The following is a 23,567-nucleotide window of genomic DNA, read 5'->3' as shown; positions in this document are numbered from 1 at the left end:
ACTTTTAGAATTCTGTTTTTTTTTTTTTTTTTTTTGAAATCTATTATTATAATTACTTCATATATGATTTTCATCCATTCATTCATTAATCAATCGCTATTTTCGTGAATTATTGATTTGATAATTTAATGATTATCACAAAATGCTTTAATGATTATTTTTTGTCCCCTTTTGATGATAATTTTGGAATAAAATGATGTAACTGAAGAAGAAAGGCAAATAGAAATTATAAAATTTGTAATAATTTATGGTGAAAAAAAGACGAAAATAAGAAAAATAAAAACGAAATGGAATAAAACAGAGGATGGAAAAAAATGATATTACAAAAAACAATTTTAGGAAAAGAATTTTTTTAAAATAAACATCAAATTTTGGTGTGATAAAAATGTTCAGCTCTCACTCATATCATTGTCAATTTACGCAATTGGTAATATTTCACTTAAATTCTAATCTTTTTTTTTTTGTTTTTTGGTTGATCATTTGATATATGTGATCATCCGAATGGGTGGATAAAAAAAATTTGGTTTATTACACGGGGAATTGTAATTAATTATCACATAGATAAATTTACAAGTTAAAAATTATTAAGAGCGCAATAATGATTCATATGTTTACTAGTAAGTATGATTCATCAGGTCACGTTGATTACTCAAATTTTTTCAAGGTAAACTTACTATCCACCATGTGAAAACAATTAAGGTAACACGTAGAGAAAACTGGCAATATTTCTTTTCTTTATTTATTTATTTACTTTTTTTTTTTGGTTCCTTTTTTTCTTTTCTTACTTAGGAAAAAAATTCTTGTTGGAAAAAATTAATTTTCTTTAAAAAAAAAAATATAAAAAAATATTTATTTTAGTTAAATAGATATTGATTTATTTATTTGTTTAGTAAATTTATTTCATCAATAATTTATTTCAAAAAAAAGAAATAAAAAATTGCATTAATGTTTTTATTCCTATAAAATGGAATTAAATGTTAAATTATTCACCACTTTTTTTTTTTTGTAATTATAGTAGTAAATAATGAGATTAGCAAATTTTTTTTTAAATAAAATCTAAAAGTGTTAAGAAAAATGTCCAAAATGACAAAGATATTTTTATTAAAAGATTATTTTAATAATTCCATTGTCATTTCATTAAAATGTATTGCAATAAAATATTTATAATGATACCGGAAAGCTATTTTCGGAAAATTATATTATTCAGCAATATCGGAAATACTCTAGTTTTCCTTAATATCAATTTATCATTGAACATGGAAATGATTTTAAAAAAATGGGAGAGAAAAAAAGAACTATATTTTGTTGTTATTACTTTTTTACAAAAATTTTAACTTTTTTTTTCAAAATAAGTAAATGACATAAAAATTATTGCTGAAAAAAAGATTTTGGAATTTTGTTTTTTTTTGGATAAATATATAAATATTGAAGAAATATTCATACATATATTGATATATATTTAAATAAATATTTAAATGATTAGCAAATTTGTATTTTTCCTATTAATAAGCAGTAAATCAATTAATAGTACTGCTGAAATTTAAAATCATTTTTTTTTGCATGCAATTTTTAAATATTTTTAAAAAATAATCAGAGATACAATATTTTCTGCCTATCGTACTACTACCCTCTCACTACCATATTACTACCGTACTTTCATACTACTACCGTATTTTGCTTACATAGATAACTTTTCGTTTTGCTCACTTCTCAAATATATCACATTTTAATGATTTCGTTAAGATAAATTAAATTTCGCAACATTATCATCATTACTATACATTATCATTACTGTTATCACCATCATCATCATTATCATCATCCATTGATATGTAATCGTAGCGTTCGTTTGTCATCTTCGGCGACATTTATCATCGATCATTAGAAATTGCCACCATTTCGTGTCTCTTTTGTCATCCATTCATTCATTCATTTATTCATTCATTCATTTCATTTCATTCATTCCATCCCTAATCTTTACTTTTCTTCCTTTTTACTTTTTCCCATTTCATTCGTTCTTCGTTCTTCCTTCTCTTTTCCTCCTTCTTCAATTTCATCGAATATTTTTACGACTTATTATTCTCATTATCATTATCATTATTATAATCGTTATTATCATTTCATTATCAGTCTATGACAATATTTTCGGTTACTTTCAATCAGTAACTTATTTTTTTAACTTTTTTTTAAAAGTATTACTACTACTGCTACTGCTACTACCACTATTATTGCGTAATAAAATTGTTACGATTGAGTTGTTAAATAGCATTGCTGTAGTAGTGATGACGATGATGGTATTGATGGAGGCGGTGTTTGTGATTAATAATTAGCTAAGAAGGCGGTATTGGCACGAATGACGATCATTTCTTACTACAATATTTATGGCGCAACAACACAAGCGACAGCTGCAACAACAACAACAACAGCAACAATTAATCACTATAATCTGCATATTATTGATAAGTTTAAATCAGATAGTAATAACAGTAGCTGATAATAATATATCATACAATGTTAATGATATTGTTTACGATAACAATAGCAGCCACAATAACAACAACAACAACATTGTCAATATTAATTATGTTGCTAATGAGCGTTATTCGGTTCTACGATTACGTACCACTGATCTCAATCAATTCTTATCTGTAAAAAAATTGATCGATTCATCTGTTGATCTCAAAGTAAGTATATCTTTTTTTTTTTTTTTTAAACTAGACCTATACTAAAATTTTACTTCCTTTTTTCACTCCCTAAAAAATAAAAAAAGAAAAAAAAATAAGAATGAGGAAAAATTAAATAAACAGATTAAGAAATTTCATAAGCTTATAATATAGCAAAAAAAAAGTGGAGAAGACATCACAATTGGTAAAGTTTGAAAAACTAAAAATTCGAAATTAATTTTAAATTGGATAAATTTCAACTTTATTTATAGATTAAAATTCTATTTTCATGTGTAATAAAAAAAAAAAAAAAAAACTGTTGATAAATTAAAAATTACATTTTACGATGTTCTATGAATTATTAAATCAATTTATCAATAGAAATAAAAAATTTTAGAACATTTCAAAAATTTGATATTAGCAATTTCATTTCATTGATTATTTGGCTTAGAGAAAGCTAGAAGCACTAATTTGCATAATTTCACCATTATTCCTATTTATTCGTCCAATAATTTAATAATATAAATAAGCAATTTTCATCGCATAAATGAAATTTAATAAATATTTATTTGTGAATAAATATTTATTTTTTTTTAAATTATTAATAATTTTTAATTATTCTAAATTATATAAATAATTTTTAATTGTTCTAAAACATTCCGACAATTTATGCTATCTGTTTGGAATAACATAATAAATTGTAAGTATAAGTTGAATAATTAGTCAAACAAATGAAATGATAACTCTGATGGGACACTTTAACATATTTAAGTATTACTTTGGAAATTTTCCTGTTTAATTCATCTTTGGAAAATTTTTCATTCATTTCATTCTTTAGAGTCGCTGAATTAATTTTTTCTTTGCTAAAGAATTTTTACTAAATAATCTATTTATTAAATAATTATTATATAATTGAAAAAAAAAAAAACTATTGCTTGTTATATTTTTGAGAATTTCGCTTATTAAATAATTGAGAAATATATCATTTACTGCATTCTAATATTGATATAATAGCAGTAAAGTAACTTTCACCTGAAATAATAGTTCCTAAATTCGATATACTTTTATTTATTAAATCGATTTGAAATTTTTTGGTTACCACACATTATCTATTATTATATCTTAAAATGTAATAAAAAATAAAAAAGATTCTAATCATTTATTTAAATAATATTTTTATTGCTAATGAATAGTATTTATTTGCCAAATAAAATTTTCGACTAAAATTTAGATTACTCAAAATATTTGAAAAAAAAAAAAAAAAAAAAAAAAATCAAATTTGATTAAATTTCATAACCAATGATTAATAGGATGTTCAGACAAGCAAATTTCTTATTATTTATTTATTCGATTATTTTTTTGCTTACATTTCTCTTTTATGGTGAAGTAATGTAAATTTTGGTAATTTAAAAAAAATTTTTGATTTTTTTTTTTGAAGAAATTATGGGTTAAGAAAATTAGATAGCAATTAGAAAAAAAAACATTGACAAAAAGAAAGAAAAGAGAAAATGAACTTTCATTTTGAAATTTATTTCCTTGCATTAAAAAAAAAAAAGAAATCTCAAATTTGTTTTCATTTATTCCCTTTCATTTTATCTTTCAAATTTGTATGTATTTTTTCAAATTTTTATTTGTGTCACAATCATTAAATTTTTTCCGTAAAAAATTTTCATTTTTTTTTTTTTTTTCTATAATTTGGTCAAATTTCCATTGTTTGTTCCTTTTTTCTTCCTTTTTTTTTTTCATTTCTTTCTCTTTTTTGTTCTTTTAACAAAATATTTTTTATTAATTTTAATTTGCTGTTATCCTTTGGATTTCATTTTTAGTTTAGTTATTTATTTTCTTTTTAAAATTCACTTTTTTTTGAATGCATTTTTCCTTCAGTTTACATTTCCATTCCATTTTATCATATTTAATTTCATTAATTTTAGCCTATTTCATTTGACAAATTTGATAACATTTTTTGATTTTATTTCTATTTTCATTCAGTGTATTTAATAAACAAAAATAAATATGAACAAAAACATAATAATAAACAAAAATAAATATGAACGAGAAATAATGATAAAAAATGATAATAAACAAAAATAATTGAAAAAAAAATAAATATGTAAATAAATGTAATAAAATATATGTGTTTCTTTCATTTTTCTTTTTTTTTTTGTTTGTTTTAAAAATTATTTTATACTAATCTAACTTATTGGTTGCTGATATTTTGATTACACTTTTAATTATATTGAAGAATTAAACTTCGCTAACACTGTTGATAGTTTGCAGTTTGCAGCGTGAATGACGTACGTCATTATTTCCATTAACTTTATGATCATTCCGAAAAAGCTTCGACAACAGAAAATCAAAATAAAATTAATTACAAAAATTGTCACTCAATTGAAAATATGATTTATAATATTTTATTCTTTCTCCCATACAAGAATAAAAGAAAAAAAAAAGACAATCAATTAAGAAATAATAAACTATTTAAAAATTGACATGCATAATATTTCAAATTTAATTTGATCAGAAATTAAATTATCAATCATTAATGATAAGATATTAGACATATTATGAAAATTTTGAAAAAAAACTGAAGTGAATTTATTTGCTAACAAAAAAGCAAAATAAAATGAAAAAGAGAAAAGGAAGAAATATAGATGTGAAATGAAAAAAAAAAAAAAAGTAATATTATTACATAAAAATTAAGTAATATAATTAAATCAAAATTAATTAAATAAAAATTAAATTAATATGCAAATTTTTAGGTAAATTTTTGGAAAATAGCACGAAATATACATGATGTAACTGACGTGATGGTACCAGCAAGTACGATGAAAAAAGTTTTGCATTTATTAAATGACGGAAATGTTAATGTAACTGTTACTATTCCGGATGTTGAACGGTTATTTTTTTTTTTTCAATTCCTTTTTGCGTTTTTTTTTTTTCTGGATATTACGAACAAAATTAATTAATTATCAAAAAACTCGTTTTCTACTTTCCAAAAAAAATTTTTTCTTTTTTTGTTTTTTAAATTTGTTTGTCTTTTCTTTCTTTTTTAAATGTATTTTCCACTACTTCGAGCGTAATTTTTTGAATCAGTTTTTTTGGTTCGTTCAAATTTGAAAGTGCAGAAGTGACAAATTATCAGAAGTGATAAATTATTTGAAATTTTGTTTGGACTTGAAAAGTATGGAAAAATAGAAACAAACAAACAAGCATTTCAATTTAAATTTAAAGTTGATAATCAACTTTTAATTGATAGTACTTTTTAAAGATTATTTAAAAATTAAATAATTAATTATAATAATAATAAGCTTAATATGAATAAAAAAAGCTATTAAACTATTATTAATTATTAGTAATGGTACTATTGAAAAACCGAATATTACAATAAAGTACAAAATAATTTATTAATTTTTAAAATTTTTTCATTTTTGATCGTATCTATTTATTTTTATTATTTTTTTCTTTTTCTATTTTTTTTAAAAATATTTTCAAATTTTTGTTATCTTTCTAATCTCATTAAAAATTGCTTATTTCTTATTTAATCATTAATGTAAATTGAAATGTTCAAAAATTACTTGCCATTAAATTTATTATCATTTATCATTTATTTATCTATCAATAATATTTATCTCATTGATCACAGTCAATTTATTCAATTAAAATTTTCTCATTCATTTATCTTTCATTTTTTTTTCTTTAACAAACAAAAGAAAAAAAAAAAAGAGCAAAATTTTTGAAAAGAAAAAAGGAAAATATAAAAGTTAAAAATGATGCATTCAAAATAATATGATTTAACGAAAAAAATTTATTTTCTTCTTCTTTTTTCTTGATAAAAATAAAAAATAAAAACTTGTTTTTGGTTTGTTTTTTTAATAAATTATATTAATAACAAGTCAACTTTAAAAATGATTGCATTATGTGTAACTAATAGTGATAAGTGATAAATGATAAATTGATATTGACAAATGATAAATGATAAATAGTGAATGAATTGGTAATGATAAATATGAGGAATGAAAGAAAAAAATGTGTACGAATTTATTAAATTAAAAGGTACTGAATGTAAAACATTGTTTTAAAAAAAAAAATTTAATGATGCTTGATAATAATGATAAGGAATATTTTTGTAAATAATAATAAAAGCTGAAAAAGAATATTTTAATAATTAATAATTAATTTTGAAAAAAAAAAATTGTGTGAATTATACGAAATTTTTTTGTTTTTTTTTTCTTTTTTTTTGCTTCAAAATTTGTAGCGTTTTAATAAAATTGATTAAAAATACTAAATGTAAAATATTGTTTATAAATAAAAAAAAGAATATTTACATTCTTTATTTACCAAATTTATATAATTATGAATTATTCATATTATTTCTAATCCAATAAGTAATATAATGTGTATATTTTGTTTTGTTTTTTAATTTTTTCATCAAAAAAAAATTTTCTTTTTAATTTTTTTTTTCTACCTTTTACATAAAGAATTTTTTCCATTTTTTGATTTTTGATCATTCAGATACTTGCATTTTAAAATTATAAAAGTTTTCATTATTATTATTATTATTATTATTATTATTATTATTATTATTATTATTATTATTATTACAGATTAATTATAAAACGGGAGAAAAAAAATGGTACATCTGAGCTGCAACAACGTTATCGAGATGATTCCGGTTCAATATCAGGAAGATCAACTACCGAATTTAGCAAATATGATTTTTATTCATACGGTTCATATAAGGAAATGATGAAATGGTTACGATCATTAGCCAGAAAATATCCGGAATTTGTACGGAATATATCAATTGGAAAATCGCATGAAAAACGTAGCATTGATGGTTTAGAGGTTGGTGATAAATAAATAATTTTCCGGTTGTAACAATTTTTTCTTTTCATTGTTTACAAAAAATTTTCTAATCGAAAAGTCCCACCAGTATAAAAAAAAAGGAAAATCTTAAATAATAAAACTGTAATTTGTTTGATTTGCTTCCGTTATATCTCTCCGGCTTCCGGTATATCTAGATAAAACATACTAATTAAAAATCGATTAATGCACTTTTTTTTCTATTTTTTTAAAAAATTTTCCTTCCTAATTTTTTTATTTATCTCTCGCAGTTATTCTTCAATTATTTGACAATTTGTTTATTATTTTTATCATTGTTATTCTTTTGTTTTATTTTTTTTTTCTATTGCTCATAAATTTTATAAATTTAATATGCAAAATTTGGAACAATTTATATATTTAGAAAAATAACTTGCTTTAAATTTGACACTGTATTGAAAATTTATTTGAAAGCATAAGTGATTGATACCAAAATTAATTAACAATAAAATTTGTAAATTCAAACTATCAATTAATTAAAATTTTAGGATAATAAAAATAAGTGCTTAATAATTCGAGAAAAATAAAAATGACAAAGTATCCAAAAAAATTCTTTTTTCATTTAATAGCAACAAAACATTCATTTCTTTTAAATCCAATATAATTTTGTTTGATAAACAAAAAACAAAACAAAACACTGATAAGATTAAAATTAATTAACAACAAATTTATTTATTTAAATTGTAAGCTTAATTTGATTTTTAATAAATTGATCAGAACAAGAAAAAAAATGTCATAAAAAATTCAATTTTTCATTTTCATAAAATTTCTTTACTTCAATTTAGTTTTTTTTTTCTCTCTCTCTCTCTCTCTCCCTTTTTTGTTTTTTTTTTGTTTTTTATTTCTTTTTATATCTTCGCTTAAATTGCACCAATATATTCCTTTTCTCTTTTCATCCTGTCTGTCAAAATAACCGGTAGCTATGAACGGTACAATCGGATTCATTCATCCGGTTTTTTCTTTTTTTTTTCTTTTCAACCATATCATTTGTTCACTATCAATAATTTATCATTCCATTTTCAAATTTAGCAAATATGCATTTAAATTTTTAAAAATCTCATTAAAGAATAAAAAAAGAGAAAAATTTTGTAGGATAACATTAATACAAAAAAAAAAAAAAGAATAAAACCGTAAAAAATTTAAGCAAAACCTGATCTAACATTTAATAATCACATTTGATTTGTAAATGTAAAATGAAAAATTTAAAGAAATCAAAAAGAGGAATAGAAAATAGAATTAATGAAATAAATAATTTTAGAAACGACCATGAAATGGAATTTAAATGATGAAAAAACTACAAAAAAGTCAAAAAATAGATTAAAAATAGTGAAATAATTTTAGAAGAAACAAAAAATGGAAATTGAATAATTAAAATAATTTTAGAAATATCAACAAAATGGAATAAAAAAAAGTGAATAATTTTAGAAAAAACGAATAAAAATAATAAAATAATTTTACCAATTTTTTTTAGATACATTAATTATATATAAGAATGTATATAATTCTATTTGTGTATTTTTTTAAAAAAACGAGAAAAAAAGAAAGAAAAAAATAATTTTATGACTTTTAATAAATGTAAAATTATAAAAACAAAAGTTAAAAAAATTCTGTAACAAAAGGAAAAAAGGAAACTAATCGAATATGCTATTATTATTATTATTATTATTATTATTATTATTATTATTATTATTATTATTACTGATATTGTTAAGTATCATTCGGTGAAAATCAAACATTAATAAAAAAATAAAATAGAAATGACTTAGGCAATTGAAGTCATTAAAGTGTGAAGAAAGGAAAAAATATTAAATTCAAGATTTCGTTGCCAATTTTATTTAAGTGCAAAAAAATGCTTGACAAAAAAATTTCTTTCAAATGTAACCAAACATTTTTTATTTCTAAAATTATTAGTTATTATTTTTCTTGCTTTTTTTTGTTTGAATCTTGCAAGCTTATTTTAGTATTTTAAAATAATATTTTTTCAAATTTTTAATTTAATTTAAACGAAACAAAATCACTTTGATAGTGTATTATTTGCTGATTAATTTGCCTTTTTTTTTTTTCTATAATTTCATCAACTTACTCCATTACTATTACTTATTTTATCCTACAATTTTACTATCATTACTTTCACATTTACTACATTACTTGTTTCATTTTAATTTTGAAATTTTCATCATCAAGTTTTATTCAGCGAATTTACAACAAAAGTAGTAGCAAAGTGTTTCATGTTAAATATGATAATTAGCAATTTTTTAATGACAATAAAGATGACAATAATATTAATAATAGTAATAATAATAATAATGACAACAATAATAATAATGACAACCATAATAATAATGACAATAATAATAATAACAGTAACAATAATAATAAAAATAATAATAATAATGAAACAATAATATTTACAATAGTAATAAGAACATTAATATTATTAATACCAAGCATAATAATATCAATAATAATAAAAATAATAATGATATTCATATTAATAATAACAATAATAATAATAAATTTCTTATTTTTCTATTTCAATCTTACATATTATGTTTAATTAATTTAAACAAATATTATTATGCAATTACAGATTGGTGGAAACAATCAATCCAAGCGTGTATTCTGGATTGATGGCGGTATTCACGCACGTGAATGGGCTGCGCCACATACGGCCTTATATTTCATTCATCAATTAACATCAAAATATGGACATGATAAACAAATTACAAAATATGTTGACGAATTAACTTGGGTTATTGTACCATGCTTAAATCCTGATGGATATGAATTTACACGTTCGTCAACTAATCCAAATGTTAGTATTTAAAGAAAAAAAAAAAAAAAAAACTGATTTATGATTTTTAATTATTTATTAATTCGAATATTAATTGCAAAAAAAAAAAAAAAAGAAATAGAATTTTGAATTTAACTCAATTCTTTACTATTTCTATTATTTTCTTAATAATATAAAAAATCATTGAAAAGAAAAAAGCCGAAAAGAGACAAATGTAATGTTATCATTTTATATTAAATAATTTATCATAAAGAATTAAATTACATTAAATACGTTTAATCGATTTTGAATATTGCATATCTTACTTTTCTTACTCCAGATATGATAACAAGTTAAATAATAAAAAAAGAAATTAACAGTGCAAAAAAAAGAACAATTTAAAATTTTAAAACACTAAAAATTATGGAAATTTTATTTGTCAAAAAAAGTGATTTTTAAAATTTATTTTTCTAGATTCGATTATGGCGTAAAAATCGTTCCTCATTTGTCTGTGAGAAAGATCAGTGGGGACGTAATCGCTGTTGTCGTGGTGTTGATTTAAATCGAAATTTTGATTTTCATTTCAAAGGTAATAACATAATTTATAAATTACAATTTTTTGTTTTAATGAGTTTTTTTTTTTTGAAATTTAAAAAATTTAATAAAACTTAAAAATGTAAAAAAAAATGCTAATTTCATTTCTTTTTTTTTTATCTAATCAATGTGTCTTAATTTTTATGTTCTCATTAAAAAAAAAAAAGAGAAAGAAAAGCATGTTATGTAATGATTTTATTGATGAAAGTATGAAATATTAGTAATTGGAATTAAATTTAGTAATTGTAAAATTTTAATTTTAAAATATTACAAATTCTAGAAAGCGGTTCAAGTGATGATCCATGCGCTGAAATTTATCAAGGCAAAGCACCTTTTAGTGAACCAGAAACACGGTTTGCTTATTTATTATTTTATCATTTTATTCATTTGTATTATCGCTAAATTATTTTTAACTTTCTTTTAGAAATTAAAATTTCATTTTTAAAACATTTTTATTAATATTTAAAAATTGTTTTTTCTTCCATTTTTTTTTTTTCAACTTTTTTGAATTTACAGCATATCAAATAATTAAAATTACAAAAAATGAAAATAAGAATGTAAAATGTTAATGATTTTAAATATCATATCAAAAGATTTTAAATATCATATCAAACTACCTATAGAAATTATTATCTGTGATAATTGATACCACTATAAAAACCAAAAGATAAAGTTTAAAAAATCAAAAGAAAAAAAGAAAATTTCTTTTTTCGTAATTTTAATTTTACCTTTATATACAGTAATTTACTTACCTGTTTCTCTTGCATATATTTATGTTTTGCATATATGTGATTTAAGGATAGTTATATTTTAGTCTATCAGTTATTGATTAATTTTTTCCTTGAACTTCATTTATTTCACTTATAATTTCATTATTTGTATTCACCTATTAAAAATAGATTAATTAGTAAAACCCTTATTTACATATTTTACTTACCTATTCCTCTTCCATATATATATATTATATATATATATTTTTTTCTTGCTATTACTTTTCTTTTTTTTTTTTGTTCGAATTATTTATTCATCTATTAACAAAAAAGATAATTGCATTTTATTTTATCATTTATTTATCTATCAATTTTTACTTTTTTCTTTTTTTTTTGTTCGATTTCCATTTATTTCAATTATTACATTTATTTATTAATTTCATTATTTGCATTCATTTATTAAAAAATAGATTAATTAGTAATTAATTTCTCTTTTTTAAATATTATTTTTGTTTTTTTGTTTATTTTTTGAGAGCAGTACGTGATGCAATAATGTCAAATCGTTATCGTGGACGTATCGATGCATTTATAACATTGCATACTTATTCACAACTTTGGATTCATCCGTATGGTCATCGTAAGGATACATATCCTGGTGATATACAAGATTTAGTTAGCATTTATTATAAATTTTTAAATTTTACTAAAATTTTTAAATTAGATTAATTAGCAATAATAAATATATTTTTTCCAATAATATAAATTATTATTTCATTTTTATTCCTTCTTTTTCTTATTCAAATTAATCATTGTTGTTAAATTTTTATTGATATAAACAAAAACATAAACAAATTAATTGTATTTTTAAATAAGATTAATTAATTAATAGTAACAAATATATTTTTTCCAATAAAATAAAATAATTATTTCATTTCTATTCCTTTTCACCATTTCTGTTTTTCTTACTATAATCAATAAAATTTTTATTTTAATTTTCAGAAAACTTTTATTTAGTAACACTAACAATGTGTGTATATAGTTGATAATTTTGAATGTTTTTGAAAAATTTTTTTATTAAATATAACTTTATCAAAAAGACATACATAAATGAATTTAATTACAGATTTTATTAATTATTTTGAAAGAAATTAAAATGTTAAAAAGTTAAATTATTATTAATTTTTGTGTAATTAATTGTTATTATTGAAGTATAAAGTTGGTAAGAATGCAACAGATGCACTTAGCAAACTTTATGGTACAAAATATATTGTTGGCAGTGGAGCTGATACATTGTGTTAGCTTATTTTTTTGTTTTCATTCAATTAATAAACAAACAAACATTTTCATTAAAAAAAAAAAAAAAAAAAAAAAACAAAAATTTGTTAAATTCTGTTTAATTTTTGAATTTATTTAGTTCTATGAATTTATTACTATAATTAAAAATTTTTTTTTGCCTAATTTTTCTTTTTTAACTTTTTTTTTTTCATTTGAAAACAATAAATTAATTATATAATATTTTATTTGTTGAATAGATAAATTTATGATTAGATCCAGCATCTGGTGGCTCTGAAGATTGGGCAAAACAAACAGCAGGCATAAAATATGTTTACTTATTGGAATTACGACCCGATGAAAAAAGTATGCTTTGTTGTTTGTTAAATTTTGTAATAATAATGTTAAAGTAAAATTTTAAAATTATAAATATCAAAATAATCATCATTAAATAATTTTGTAATTACTTAATGATTAATTCACTTACCATTTAATCATTCATCAAAAGTAATCTTAAAAAAAATGAGAGAATAAATAAAAAACATGAGTAATAATTAATTAAATTAATTTATAAATGCAATATTTCTAGATAATATATTATTAGTAAATTAAAATATATATATATGTACGACACATTTATTAATTTTTAAAATTTAAAAATTTTAAAGGAAAAGAAAAAAATCTTTTCATTTTTTTAATTATATCATTTCTTTTTATGAAAAATAAACGATAAGTAATGAAATAAATTTACAAATACAATATTTTTAGATACAAAATTATCATTAATTAGCAGAAAAATTTAAACTATTATTAATTAAACTATTAATCAATAGTTTTTAATTGCACTGAAGCGTTTTTTATTATTTTTTTTTTGACACTGATAAAGATTTAAATTTAAAGATTGGGATGGATTTATTCTCGATGAACGACAATTAATACCAACAGCAACTGAGACATGGGCAGGTATACGGGTAGTTGCTGATGCAGTAATCGAACGAGCAAATCGTAAAGCTATCAGAACTAATGGTACTAAAAGAATTTCCAAAATTTCAACTTATTATTATGCTAGAAATGAGTAATTTGAAATTATCATATTGTTTTATATGTAAAATATATAATAAATATAACATTTGATATGTGTAATACATTTATTTTTTTTTTAATTTATAAATTTCAGATAAAAAAGAAATTTTTGTTTTTTCAATTTTTTCATTTTAATATAAAAAATAATATGCATTTTATATGACATGTATGACACATTTATTTTTAAAATTTAAAAATTTTAAGGAAAAAGAGAAAAAAATCTTTTCATTTTTTTAAATTATATCATTTCTTTTTATGAAGGATAAACGATAAAATCCAAGGAAATAAAATTTTTTGAAAAGAAAAAGAAACCATGCATATAATTTTTTTTTTAAAAAGAGAAAGAACAGAGAGAATGGAAAGAATTGAAAATTAGATTTAATTATTTCATAACGAACAAATCAATTTTCAAAAAGAAAAAAAAATTAAAAGATAAAAATAAATAAATTGTCAATACTTTTTACTTGGAATCCAAGAAAAAAAAAAAAGATTAAATCAAATGGAATTTAGTTTAAAAATTCATCAATTCTTGTTAATCGATGAATTTTCAAATAATTCCTTATTGCATATTTTTTTTTTCATTTTTATTATTCATCGTTTTTTCATTTACTCAATGTATCTAAGAAAAAAATAAAAAATAAGAAAACAAAAATTTCACATCAATGAGGAAAAAGAAAAAATAATATTAACATATCATAAAAATGTATATTATTTTATTTTATGAATTAATTCCATTTCATTTCGAATTATTCTTTCATCTTTTTAATGTTTAAATTATTTACGCTGTGTATATTTACTACCATTTTATCAATTTAAAAGAAATAAATTGATTTCAAACAACATACGTAATATCACCTAATACTTTATTATTATTATGTATTACTATTACCACCATTATTATTATTGTTATTATTATTTACTGTTATTATTGCTATTATTATTATTATTATTATTATTTATTATTCTTATTGTTATTACTACTACTATTACTATTGTTTATTACTATTATTCATTATTGTCATCATTGCTACTATCATTACCACTATTATTACTATTATTATTACTGTTCATTATTATTATTTACTATTACTGTTATTATTACTATTATCATTATTATTACTATTATTATTATTGTTGCTAATATAATATCTATACGCCATGTTCCTGTTCGAACTCATTCCGAAAAAGAAAGAAAGGATATAATAAACCAAGAAAAAAGAGATACTTTGAAGTGATACAACTAACAGTAAAAGCAAAAATAAAAAGAGTAAAAATGAATTGTTAAACAAAAAAAATTTTTTTTTCTATTTTCCTATTTCTATTGGTTAATTTCAATGCTTACTAATTTTTTTTTTCATATTTCTTTTCCTTTTCTTCATTTTTTTCTCTTTCAAAATTTTTTTAATACTAATATTTAGTAAAACCTTTGCTTTTCCTACATTTTATTAAAAATTTTTTTCTCTTTTTTCTTTTCTTTTTTTTTTAGACACTATCAAGCAAGAATATCGTTTTGGTAATGGCAGTGCTGGTTCATGTTACGATTTACGTCATGCATGTAAACGATGGGTTCAGGAAAAAGAATCAATTTGTAAAACGGTACCAATTTTTATGCGAGAACAATGCGCCTATTCATGTGGTCATTGTTAATCAATAAAACTGAAATAAGCTTAATTAATAAACTCTTTTAAAATATGAAAATAAACAATTTTGCTTTTTGATACAATTGCTATAGCTCCTTTTTTTATACTTTAAATTGGATAATATTCTAGTGAAAGTAATGCACTGCTTCTATAGCTATTGCTAAACCAGGCTTAATTAATAAGTTTAATTCGAGAGAACAAAAATTTATCGAATAGACCTAATTTCATAATTACATTTTTATACACTAAATTGCGGTACACTAAATCAGTATCATACAATATATTCAAACATTTCACTAAGAAAAAGTAAGAGTATGTTAATAAAGGAATTATATTAAGCAATTTTTGATCGAACTTTTTCTTCATTGATCAAATTTGTTTAATTTTTTCTTTATCGATCAGACTAAACATTAACGATCACACAAGGCTTTAACAGTAGTAGGCTCCATCAATTTTGGATGTACAGAACGATGTACAGCTGATGAAACAATTTCATCGATTATCGAAAGCGCAATTTGTTCGTCTGACAAATAGCGCCATAAATTCTGCCGTAAAAAGCAACAATCCACCTGCCAATTATCCATATTTTAATTTCATATGCAATATAAATAAAATGTGTCAAATTTAAAAATATTTTTCTCTGATCATGCACACGTCAAAATACATACTAATTTGTTATTTAAAAGAAATAAAATTTTTTATAAAAAACAAAAAAAAAAAAACCTGAATTTGTTGTAAACCAAATGCAGAAAATGTTTGTAGTCGAACGCATTCAAGGAAACATTTCAAAGCAACATTTATAATGGCAGTCAAGATTGATATACTATTGAACTGCAAATTGAAGGTATTAAAAAACAATTAATAACCACATGAAAATTCTCTGAATATGTGAAATTAAAAATTGTTTACTGATAATACACAATAATGCAAAGTAATTAGATACTTTAGAAGGAATCAAATACTTTTGTTGGCTTTCAGATTAATGTGATTGATGATAAATATTTTTATTAAAAATCTTCATGTTTCATTTTAAAAGTTAACTTTCTACTATCTTTCCACACTTTTGTCCTATTTTACTCATTCATATATGCATAATTATCCTAATTTTTATAAAATTTAGGGTAACAAAAATTCTATTATCAAAAAAAAAAAACACGCACTTCTACATTTGTACAAAAATCTATCCTTTCAGACCATAATTTATCCAGTGTTGAGCTGATTGAACATGTATCCAATGTTTGCCTTGAATGTGATCGAGATGAACTGTTTTCTAACAATCGTTCTTTACGAGTACCTTCATCCATCTGAGAGAAAATTTTGAAAATTTCTTGAAATTACTAGAATTAATTCAAAAACCGCGTATTAAACACGACAACATGTTAGCCAACAAAGTTTTAAACCAATTATTTAATTCAATCGATATCTATTTATGTTCCTAGCAAATTTTTTTCTTTTTTCAAAATCGTTTTAACGAAATTTAAAGAAAAACGAACAAAAAAAAAAAAAAAAAAAAAAAACAAAACAAAGACGAACTAAAGCATAACAAATAGAAAAAAATTTTTTGTAAGCGGAAAACAAACACTCCTATTTTTGTATGATGATGATTAAAAATTTAATTTAAAAGGTCAACACGTATCCGTAAAAATAGCACTATTGCATTCCGGATAAGTTATTTATGAATATTGCTCGATTACATTTACAACATTCCATTATTTATTCTTTGGACTAATAAAGATTTAGTAAAACGATTACGTCATATTCCAACATTATCATCGATGGTTTGATAATTTCTTACAATATAATTAAATGTTTATATGAGTATTTTGTAAAATACTTACAAAAACTTTAATAGATGAATCGATGGAAGCTAAATTATTGATAAAATACTTTACAGCTGATCGCACTGCTGTTGGTTCGGCATAACTTATCCAATCTTGAGATTCTATACTACGTATTAAAACCTTAAAAACAAAATATAAAGGATACAGAACCATAACAAAATGAATTCTAATCTTTCAATGTAGGGAAAAAAATAGAGAAATATAAAAGTGATAAATACATTGTCAGTAATCATGTAAATATCATAAAATGAATACGTATACTTCGATTAGTAAAAGCCTTTTCTCCAACAATGCTCACTTAAGCTTAAAATTATGAAAATATTAGATTTGATGGATATAAGTAAGCATCATCAAAGAATATGTTGTTAATTTAAAGAATGAAATTCAACTATGTAAAGTCGAAAGTTTTTTTTTTTTTTTTTTTTATGATCGTGAAAATGTAAATAGAAGAATAATTTCTAGAAAACAGATTTAGAAGAATGACTCGCTAGATCTTCCGGAGATATTCCACTAAAAAAAGAACATAGACAGTTTAATACGCTTTCATATTTCTTCCATACACTATACCTAACACAGCACATAAAATTTTTAAACTCTTAACATACCTCAGAAGTATAAATTCCTTGAAAGTATACATAGTATTTCAGAAGTTCATAAGCAGTTGTACGTAAGCGAACCTTAACATTCTCAACCGAACTTAATCGAGAATTTTTTCCTCTTTCTCGTTCTGTTACCAATCTAAAAATAAGTTCCTTTTCATTTCTTAATTATTTTTGTTAAAGCATTAATTAAAGGTGATAAGCTCAACAACTAACGTCGAAAATGATTTTTTTCTTTAGATTTTTTTGACTTCAATGTATCCAAGAATAGTTTAGTAATCACAGATGAACAGTATTCGATAAAAGATCATATATTTTAAGCTCTTCATCTTAAAATAGCTTTTCATTTATTTTATTTTGCACTTCAATTTAAATACGAGAAAATATATCAGACTGATAGTATGACAAATGAATCATTACTGAGGATGATATCAGCAGAAAATATGCATTATAAACTATAAGTCAATGTGGCCAATTACTTGAATAATGAATTTCAGTGCTGTTTTAATTGGGGAGAAAAGTAAGAGAAAAAAGACTAGGAAAAGAAGTTAAGTAAAAATCAAAATATGAAATTTAGGGAACCTGAATTGCTCTTGGCATAAATTCATAATATCAACCACCGAATGATTTTCGATATTGGTGAAAAATTGTGCTAAAACGTAATAAAAAACGGGTAATGATGGTGTCGCTTGACTCATAGCATCACAGAATTTCAGACCTAATTGAGCAATTTCATCCAAAGATTTTACAACCAATAATTCGTGAACATCAATACCAAAAAGGAGTGAAAATCGATCTGAAAATACAAATACGAATTATGAAAAATTCATAGAACTTGAAACATTCCCACCAACGATCAAATATATAAATTGCCAAATAAAACTTAATATTCGCGATTAATCGATAACAAACAAATTTCAGCCTAATCAGAATATAGAATGAATTAAATGCTCATTTAAATAAGAAGAAACAGTGTAGCAAATGTTTAAATAATTCTCAGATAGGAATTTCTTTGAATATAATTAGAATTAATGAGTTTTTTTTAAATTCAAGGAAAGGACTCTCTGCATGATACCATCTAGGCCTTAAATTTAGTAACAAGACGTATTATTATATTCAAATGTTTAAAGAAGTATTAATTTTAATTGCATCTGAAGAAATCCCTATCTGAGAACTAATTCAATATTTGCTACCCTGTGTCGTTTTTTTTTTTTTTTTTTTTTTTCACTTCTGATGCATTATGAAAAAATAAAGGTTAAAAAAATATATTGATTTGCAACCAGAAACAAAAAAGAAAAATACCTTGATAAAGTGATGAAAATGTCGTATCAGAAGCGGTGAAAAAAAGTAAAGATGCTAGAGCCGTTCTTATTTGAACAAGAAAGAAATGTTCCAAACGTGAAACTATATCACTTAACACCGATGTATTCGAAAAAGATGTTTCCGATGAAGTTAGTTCATCTTGAATCTAAAATGCTCTTATGTTACAAATAATGTTTTCTTCTTATTTGAGAATGTAGAATGTAATGAATCTAAATTAATATTTATGGAAAAAAAAAGAATGAAATTAAACCTGTTGCAAGGATGATCCAATATGTTCCACAACTTGACGTTGTGCAAATTCTATTTCATGCCTTGAAACGATTTTTAACATGGAAATATCTAGTGGAAAATAAACAGTGCCTTAAAAAAAAAGAAAAAATTTGTGAACCAAAGTATAAATTCATTACATTCCTTTAAATATTTTCTGTAAAAAGCTAAAATAATATCCATACTTATTTTTTATTGTTATAAGATGAAAGAAGTACAAGATTTGAGCAATATTAAAACTGCTAAAAAAAATTAGAAATAAAAAGCAGTTCAGAATTAACCTAGTATAAGCTCACACGATGACATATAACGATAAAAATGATCAAGTGCCTTTACAACAATAGCACATTCGGCAGCATCCGTTTCTTCCAAAAAACGCATTCTGACAATTTCTTCAAACTGATTCATTAATGAATCCATTAATTGAATTAAACTATCCATTGCCTAAAACAGAAATTATTTGTTTTGTTTTTTCAATTCATTAAAATATCAATGTTTTTTTTTTTGAACACAAAAAATTTTTGGAAGCACATTTTCTCAACATTCATGCTTTTGTTGTCAAACTATTTCATTTTAAAAATATGATTAACGATGAGTTTTATCGTAGTATGAAAAGCACAAAGATTTGAAACATATATTTCAACCTCATTCGAAAAAAAACGCTGACTTATTGTTGTGATCAATGAAACATCGGTTAAAAAGGTTCTACAATAATTATCCACGAAAACCAGAACATCTGTTGCATTCTAAAATAAACATCAAAATAGAACTTCCACAAATTTTAGATATATGAAGAAAAAACGTGCTATATGTATTGAGCATAAATTAATTTTCTTAAATCAATTTCTTATGGACCTGTTTCGGCGTTCGCATTGCTGTAAGCTGATCAGTTAAATTACGCTTGCAATTTTCAAGAAAATTATTGTAAACAGTTGATGACTGGACGCCTAACTTCAGGAGTAAATTTATGGCTTCCGAAAGCTCATCAGATGAAATGAGACAATCAAAGACGACTTGCTTCAGCTAAAAAAAAAAAAAAGTAGACTATAAAAATAATTAGTAAGGTATATTAAAATGATGTACATAATTTAGTGATTGGCAAGAATAGAATTAAAAGAAGGATATAAATTTGCTGAAAAAAAATGACTAAATATATTATATTCCCAGATATCATCTTGTTTAATCAAAATCCTATCACCGTAAAAAAAAATTTCCCAATCCTGAATAAATCATTTTATTTAATCCCCAAAATATCAATTCATATAACTTTTCATGAACAAATACGAACATTTCCAAAATCTGAAATTGTAAGTGAAATATGCTTAACCTGTTCCTCAACTGTCTCCATTATAGTAATTGCTTCACTATATATATCAGAAATTGAAGCTATATCATTGTAGAGTAAAAGAGATGGTTGTGCCTTTAAATAAATTTGCACTGCTTCTTCATAATTCTTCTGCTCGACCAATGCCTAGTAAATAAAAACTTCATATTTTTCGTGAGCAGGTTTAAGCATTAGATGAAATATTTATGAAAATCGAAGAGAAACCTCTAAATGACTCACTCGTAACTTTTGTGGTAAGGATAACAAAAATTGCAATTCTTCCACTTTTTTATTAGCTTCAGAGAGCTGTGAGACATTTGTACGATGTTTGCTGAATGCTGCAGAAAAATCTTTCGACAATGCCGCTATTTTACCCATTCGTTTTGATAAAATCTCCATTTTCTAAAGGAAATTTACAAGTGAATAAATGTAAACATTATATTAAAAAAGTTGAAACCTCTTTTGTTAAAAAAAAAAAGACTCCACACCATATTTCCATAAAAACAAAGGAGAATTCAAAGCTACCAACATGTGCAGTAGATCATGCAGCCATAGTATGACGTGTTAACAGTTCAAAATTTTATCTTCATTCAATTTTTCATTTTTCAATTTCTATTGTGAGAAATATTTAAATTCTCACTTAATCAGACTTAAAAGCAGAAACCCATTAACTATAGAGCAAAATCCATTACTCAACAAATTGTAAAGAAATTTATGGATAAGCTATCAGAACGAGAAAAAACATATTTAAAATGAATGGAAACATATCTCTTCAGTATTCGCGAACAAAAAAAAAAGAACTCAAAACAATATTCCCAAATATTAGAAAATAGTTGAAAACAAAGAAAAGAAAAAACTAAATTCAGGCTTAACATACCTGGCCCATTTCCATGAAATCATTTTGCATTTTCTTCACAGTACTTGTTGCTGTAAGAAATTTGTTGTAATTTTCGTAAACAAGTTGTTGCATTTTGGAATCAAGCTGTCTAACCTAAAAAGTTACTCGGAATGATCAAGAATACTAAATAGTACTAAGTTTGCTATAAGATACTAAAGAAAACTAAATAATCAAACCATTGATTCAATGGAAAATTTAAAGAAATAAAGCAAAACTTTAAAAGAACTAAAACTTGAATTTCTCTTCAAAAAGTCTTTTGGGCTTTTCATAACATTAATTAAAAGTCACAAATGACTAACGTTATGCACCATATCTTCTTCGATTTGAACCAATTCATGCAAATTTTTCTTTCGAAATAAATCACTCAGATATGCTTCACTATTAAAATTTGTCGACCCAATATCCAACGGGTTACCTTTGTCTTCATTTTCTTTTTCATTATTCATTATTCGTTTTTTAAAATCCTAAAAAAAAGGAAAAAAAATTAATTTCGTATTAATTCGAAATACAAAAATGCATCTAACAATTAATAAATTATATATTCAAACTACTGGATAAATAATATATAATATATAGTTAAACTACTAGATAATAGAATTACAGCCACAGACATATATCAGTCACACTAATTTATAATGAACTAATCATTCACCTACAAATTACCACCAATCAAGTTGGAACTACAAAATAGATAGTAATCAGTAGGTGACAAAATAATCACTAAAATAATTAGGAAAATCTGAAAACAAATAGTAGTGTAACTGGTAAAATGTACGATACGATAATACATAAATCAATCCTAGCAGTACAATAGCTTTCGTACAGATTTAACGGAATAATTGCTCTAAATATGTGTGTGTATATGTATAACAATTATAATAATTATAATTTCTTAGAAAAGTATAACAATTACTTACAGTAATTGGAAAAAAAATGTAATACACCGAAAATAAAACCAATTTCAAAATCAGTTATGCATAAAAACACATAAAATATGATTTAAAATCGTACTTTACAATAGTTCAATCAATCAAAAACATCACTGATCCCGAAAATTTTCACAGCCGCACATTTTATGACAGATTAACAGACCGCGAAATAAATTGAACGCGGTTGGTTCTTTTTTCTTTTTCGTCACATTTACACCAAATGATATTTCGTGTTTTTATCATTTCTATGTTTATGGACTGATTCGTTAGCTAAAATTATTTAATATTAGAGCGATATTATGTATTATGTTGAAATATCATTTTTAGTTCAATAATTCGTGTTCAATTTTAATTTTTGTAATTTTGAAGTTGAATTAAATTTTTTTACTTATTTTTGTTTTTGATTTTTTTCTCCTTCCTTTAAAAAAAAAAAAAAAAAAAAAATTTAAACGCATAAAATTTATATGTGAAAGATAAAGTATATGGCAAATTAATAAAACAAATCACCACACTAATTGACAGGAAATTGACACTAATTGTATCATTTGCTTGATAATCGTCAATTTTATCATTTGCTTAATCACTACTAAATTTTATCCTTACTCTATCATCTTATCACTGTTAGCTATTATTGCTACTTTATTGCCATCGTAACGAATGAATGAATGAAATGAAAAGTATTATTCATCATAACATAATCATTCCCAAGCTATGAAATATTTTGCTATGGCCTTTTTCAATTTTATTCACATTGATTTATGTTCCTACTA

At 22.4% G+C, this 23,567-nt stretch overlaps 2 protein-coding genes across 3 annotated transcripts; one reads left to right on the top strand and one right to left on the bottom strand.

Annotated features, from left to right (window-relative positions):
* Nucleotides 1-2,381: 2,381 nt before the first annotated feature.
* On the top strand, nucleotides 2,382-15,623 carry Bm5607 (Zinc carboxypeptidase family protein; the record flags this gene model as incomplete). The annotated part of the gene is made up of 11 exons (XM_043080954.1): nucleotides 2,382-2,684; nucleotides 5,423-5,559; nucleotides 7,268-7,508; nucleotides 10,135-10,359; nucleotides 10,792-10,906; nucleotides 11,192-11,264; nucleotides 12,155-12,293; nucleotides 12,831-12,915; nucleotides 13,170-13,259; nucleotides 13,794-13,919; nucleotides 15,463-15,623. 11 exons carry the CDS (start codon nucleotides 2,382-2,384, stop codon nucleotides 15,621-15,623), a joined length of 1,695 nt encoding a protein of 564 aa, XP_042936888.1.
* A 403-nt stretch (nucleotides 15,624-16,026) lies between these two features.
* Bma-vps-51 (Uncharacterized protein) lies at nucleotides 16,027-22,314 on the bottom strand (the record flags this gene model as incomplete). 2 transcript variants are annotated; one of them, XM_043080952.1, is made up of 15 exons in its annotated part: nucleotides 16,027-16,185; nucleotides 16,340-16,447; nucleotides 16,777-16,920; nucleotides 17,455-17,577; nucleotides 18,063-18,195; nucleotides 18,639-18,852; nucleotides 19,359-19,524; nucleotides 19,630-19,739; nucleotides 19,928-20,090; nucleotides 20,291-20,392; nucleotides 20,502-20,669; nucleotides 20,974-21,117; nucleotides 21,211-21,372; nucleotides 21,848-21,961; nucleotides 22,168-22,314. In XM_043080952.1, 15 exons carry the CDS (start codon nucleotides 22,312-22,314, stop codon nucleotides 16,027-16,029), a joined length of 2,157 nt encoding a protein of 718 aa, XP_042936886.1. The 2 variants fall into 2 exon arrangements, with proteins under 2 accessions (XP_042936886.1, XP_042936887.1); XM_043080953.1 differs by lacking the exon at nucleotides 22,168-22,314 and having other exon boundaries at nucleotides 21,848-21,940.
* Nucleotides 22,315-23,567: the final 1,253 nt, after the last annotated feature.

The sequence above is a fragment of the Brugia malayi genome (genome assembly GCF_000002995.4).
Source record: "Brugia malayi strain FR3 genome assembly, contig: Bm_v4_Chr3_scaffold_001, whole genome shotgun sequence".
In the NCBI taxonomy this organism is placed as follows: domain Eukaryota; kingdom Metazoa; phylum Nematoda; class Chromadorea; order Rhabditida; family Onchocercidae; genus Brugia; species Brugia malayi.
This window is presented reverse-complemented; position numbering and strand designations above follow the sequence as displayed.